The following is a 4,505-nucleotide window of genomic DNA, read 5'->3' as shown; positions in this document are numbered from 1 at the left end:
GTAAAACAGTAAGTTAACTCATCAAATTTGTAAATTATTATTCAGTTATTCACCTCAAAACACATTACCTTGTGACGAGCATGAAACTAAAAGAAAATGTGGGAGTTTAAAGGCTTAATTCCAACAACCAAAAATTATATGATGGCTTTCTTATTCATGTCGAACCATAGCATCTTTATCTCTGGTCTTCTTTTCTGCCGTATTTCATAAAGTCATAAAAACATAAAACCAGCAGAATAAAGAAGTCAGTCACTGCTTTTTTGTTCTGTAGAATCTTCCAGATGTGTAATATCCTTCTAAAGAATGACATTTCTCATTATGAAAGCAAATGTTCCTCCTCTGCTTCACATTTATCACATTTTATCTCTGAGTCAGATGGTGAAAGATGATGCACTTTTGTAAATTCTCTATTTTTAATACTTATCCAATGACACACGTTTAATAAACACAAATATACCTTTTTTTTATAATATTAAGCCTTGAATATTAGCTGCTGATGGTTAAGCGCAGTAATATATCATAGTTTGTTGAGGGTATGTGCATTACAATGTGTTTTATTTGCCTTTAATTACTGCATTATTAACATATATAACTGTAACAATACAACTGTAATTGGACGGCACAGTGGTGTCACAGCAATAAGGTTCTGGGTTCGAACCCAGCGGCTGGCGAGGGCCTTGTGTGGAGTTTGCATGTTCTCCCCGTGTCTGTGTGGGTTTCCTCCGGGTGCTCCGGTTTCCCCCACAGTCCAAAGACATATGGGGTGCCCTTGAGCGAGGCACTGAACTCCCAACTGCTCCCCGGGCGCTGTTAGCATGGCTGCCCACTGCTCTGGGTGTGTGTGTGTGTGTGTTCACGGCTTCAGATGGGTTAAATGCGGAGATGTGTGATGAATAAAGTTGTGCTTTGCTTACACTAATCATGAGCATGTATTTATTTATATACAGTACTGTGCAAAAGTCTTAGGCACCCTATTGTTTTTTTTTTCATACAAACTTTGCTATAGATTTCTATTTTATAATCGACTTCGACGTTATCGAGTCAAAACATGACAAAAACATTTTAGAGTTCCAATTTTTTTTTCCAGCACTAAATTAAACATTACAGGAAAAAAAAAAGTTTGTATCTGAGCAGAATATTACATAAAAGAGCACTTTTCAGATTAAAAAAGAAACCATAATGAAGGCTACTGGGTTTTGGGGCAAAATGAAGAAGCGAGTGGGACAAAGTGTCCAGAAGAACTGTGGCTGGTTCTGGAAGATGCTCAGTAAAACCTACAGCTCATTTCCGCATAAAACTGCACTCACTGGACCCGAAACTACTATTTAGGGTCGTCTCACACCAAATATTGACTTTATTTCATTTATTATGGCTTACTGCTTCCTATTTATGGTATTTTTTTTAATGTTAACATTTCATTTAATTATTTTAAGCCATTTTTGTAACTATGAAAACAAGCATTAATACCGCTCTTGTCCTTTCCTCATTTGTTTGTGATGGAAAGACTTAATTTCCTTATAGTTATAGACTTTTGGTGTTTATTTTGCTGAAAAGAAATCCTCTGTATTGGGACTTGTTCAGGCAGGTCAGCGATGAAACTGACATTTCCACAAGTGTAATGGGGTGTTTTGCCGATGGCATTGGCATGGAAATGGGGAGAAGTTTTTTACTGAATAGGGCGTCGTTCACATGTCAACCATCGGCTATTATAACCTGAATTTATCTCCATAGGGCCAAAACCTTGTGTCCGGACTTGTCCTAACAAATCCACTCTCACGCTTTTTCAATGTACACTTTGCTTTGGCAGACGTTTCCTTGTCCATTTTATACAAGTTTGTTTTTACTCATTGCTACATGGCAAAGTGTTTGGGGGGGGAACAAATGACCAAATTGAGTTTTATTTCTAACCTAAAAGAACAAATCTGAAAGTGCTGATTGGCAACATAAGGTTTATTGTTTAACTCACTTATTTAATAATACAAAAGTAAATGGCAGCATTTTTTATTTTTAAATTTTTTTCTTTTTATCTATTTTCTAACTTTAGCTTTGTTTGCGTATAGATGTATTTTATATATATATATATATATATATATATATATAATAAATAAAAAATGAAGAATTTGCTCCTATGTGCAGAGTAATGAAGTTTACAATAAAGAAAAGCAAAGGAGGCGGGCAGGAGGGTGGAAATGGGTGGAGGGAGGAGGGGTGCCGGGGTGAGAGGGCTTTAAAAAGCCACGGTGTCCCTCTCCAAGAGCATTCATACTTGCACTCGTTTGAAAAAGGAGCTCTCTACTGCCTCCTCCTCCCTCACTGCTGATTCAGGACAGAGCTGATTTTGTGAGCTTCTGAAACTTTCAAACCACCTTTTAGAGACTTGAAGGCATCATGGATAACTTTACATACGACTACAGCGACGACTACTTCTATGATCTGGAAAATTTAAACAACACATGTGAGTTTGATGAACTGCCAGTGTCGTACTCTCTCATCCCCGTCCTCTACATGCTCATCTTCATTCTGGGCCTCTCGGGGAACGGCGTGGTCATCTTCATTGTGTGGAAGGCCGAGAGCAAGCGCCGAGCAGCAGACGTCTACATTGGGAACCTGGCGATGGCGGACCTGACGTTTGTGGTGACCCTGCCACTGTGGGCCGTATACACAGCGCTGGGGTATCACTGGCCGTTTGGTGTGGTTCTGTGCAAGCTCAGCAGCTACATCGTGATACTCAATATGTTCGCCAGTGTCTTTTGCCTCACCTGCCTCAGCTTGGACCGATACCTGGCCATCGTGCGCTCTCTGAGCAGCTCGCAGCTCCGGACCCATGGACGAATGAAGGCCTCGCTCATCGCCATTTGGTTTCTGTCAGGTGCACTGGCATCACCCACACTGCTCTTCCGCACCACATTGCATGACCGAGTCACCAATCAGACCTCTTGTGCCATGGATTTCAGCCTCGTGGCGACCAACCAGACCGAGAACCTTTGGATTGCCGGATTAGGCATTTCATCCACGGCTTTTGGGTTCCTCATCCCGTTGCTGGCTATGATGGTGTGCTACGGCTTCATCGGCTGCACCGTGACGCGACACTTCAACAAGAACCTGCGCAAAGAGGACCAGCGCAAGCGGCGCCTCCTGAAGATCATCACGACATTGGTGGTGGTGTTCGCCGCCTGCTGGATGCCCTTCCACCTTCTCAAGACCATGGATGCTCTTTCCTACCTCGAAGTTGTGCCTGATTCCTGCGCCCTGCTCAACTTCCTGCTCTACGCTCATCCATACGCCACCTGCCTCGCTTACCTCAACAGCTGCCTTAATCCGTTTCTCTATGCTTTCTTCGACCTGCGCTTCAGATCCCAGTTTTTGTGCCTCCTGAACCTGAAAAAGGCGCTCCACCCAAGCCCAGCAAGTTCTCTCTCCTCGCAAAAGACTGAAGCACAATCTCTAGCCACTAAGGTGTGAAGTACAGAGATTTTTACAAGAGGAAGTCTTCTTGTTCGAGCCTTCGCAACTCGACAGTAAATGTACTGATCTTGGACAAGCAACAATCGCTTGTGTATCACACCAAAAGACCTTAAGAAACTGCTCCTTTTTTTGATGAGCACATTGGCCATTGGTGCGGTCTGAAAACGCTGAGGTTTTCTGGTTTGCAATGCCAGTCTCTTTGGCATCACTTCCAGAGATCAGAGTCCACGGACAGCTGTGTTCCAGACGTTAGCACGTTATCGGACGTCTCACAGACCTCATGTGGACTCCTTAGGGGACTCGGGGCTGATGGAGGAAGCCTAGTGGGTGGTCTGGGCAACTTACAACAACAGACATTTGCTCTCAACTTTGGCAAACAAGCTCCTCTGTCATTTTATCGCTTGGTTTCTTAAGCACTTGGTCATGCATTGATTAGGGTTGTCCCAGCGTCTCCTACTGAGCAATTTACGTCTTCGTCACTGGGGATCAGACTATTGGAAGGGTGGGTGGGTGGGTGTGTTGGGGGTGTCGGCCAAGAAGAAGTGTTGCAGCTTGATTAAAGAGTCGTGTGTGTGAGTGTGTGTGTGTGTGTTTGGGGGACTCAGAGTGCCAGATGGCAACTGCCAAATGCTTTCGGAGGAGGGCGAGTTAATAAGTGGCAGCTTTTACGAATGACAGACTGGTGTGTGTGTGTGTGTGTGTGTGTGTGTGTGTGTGGACATTTCTGGAATGTAATGGGTAGCTAACTGTTTTTGACTTTTTCTCATTTTTCATCAATTGATCACCTGCTGTATGACCCTGCTATGAAATAATCTGTAAATAAAAATGTTTATTCCACTGAAAAAACTCCTTTGTGTGTGTTGTGTTTGATGTTGTAAAACACAGCTGGAATGTTTTTAGCATCGGGTACTGTACGTAGTTTTCCGGTTTTGCCCCCTAGCAGTCAGCTCGGCCATTGTCCAAAATCAAAACAAGCGTCTTGACAGGAAATGCATGTTACGCGCCGATTTCCCTTCACCTCCTCGACTGGCCCGAAACGT

At 43.2% G+C, this 4,505-nt stretch overlaps 1 protein-coding gene across 1 annotated transcript; it reads left to right on the top strand.

The window, feature by feature from the left end:
• The first annotated feature begins 2,278 nt into the window (after positions 1-2,278).
• On the top strand, positions 2,279-4,294 carry LOC132873704 (apelin receptor B-like). The gene has a single exon (XM_060909479.1). It carries the CDS (start codon positions 2,389-2,391, stop codon positions 3,460-3,462), a length of 1,074 nt encoding a protein of 357 aa, XP_060765462.1. The 5' UTR covers positions 2,279-2,388; the 3' UTR covers positions 3,463-4,294.
• Positions 4,295-4,505: the final 211 nt, after the last annotated feature.

This window comes from Neoarius graeffei, chromosome 25 (genome assembly GCF_027579695.1).
Source record: "Neoarius graeffei isolate fNeoGra1 chromosome 25, fNeoGra1.pri, whole genome shotgun sequence".
Lineage (NCBI taxonomy): Eukaryota > Metazoa > Chordata > Actinopteri > Siluriformes > Ariidae > Neoarius > Neoarius graeffei.
This window is presented reverse-complemented; position numbering and strand designations above follow the sequence as displayed.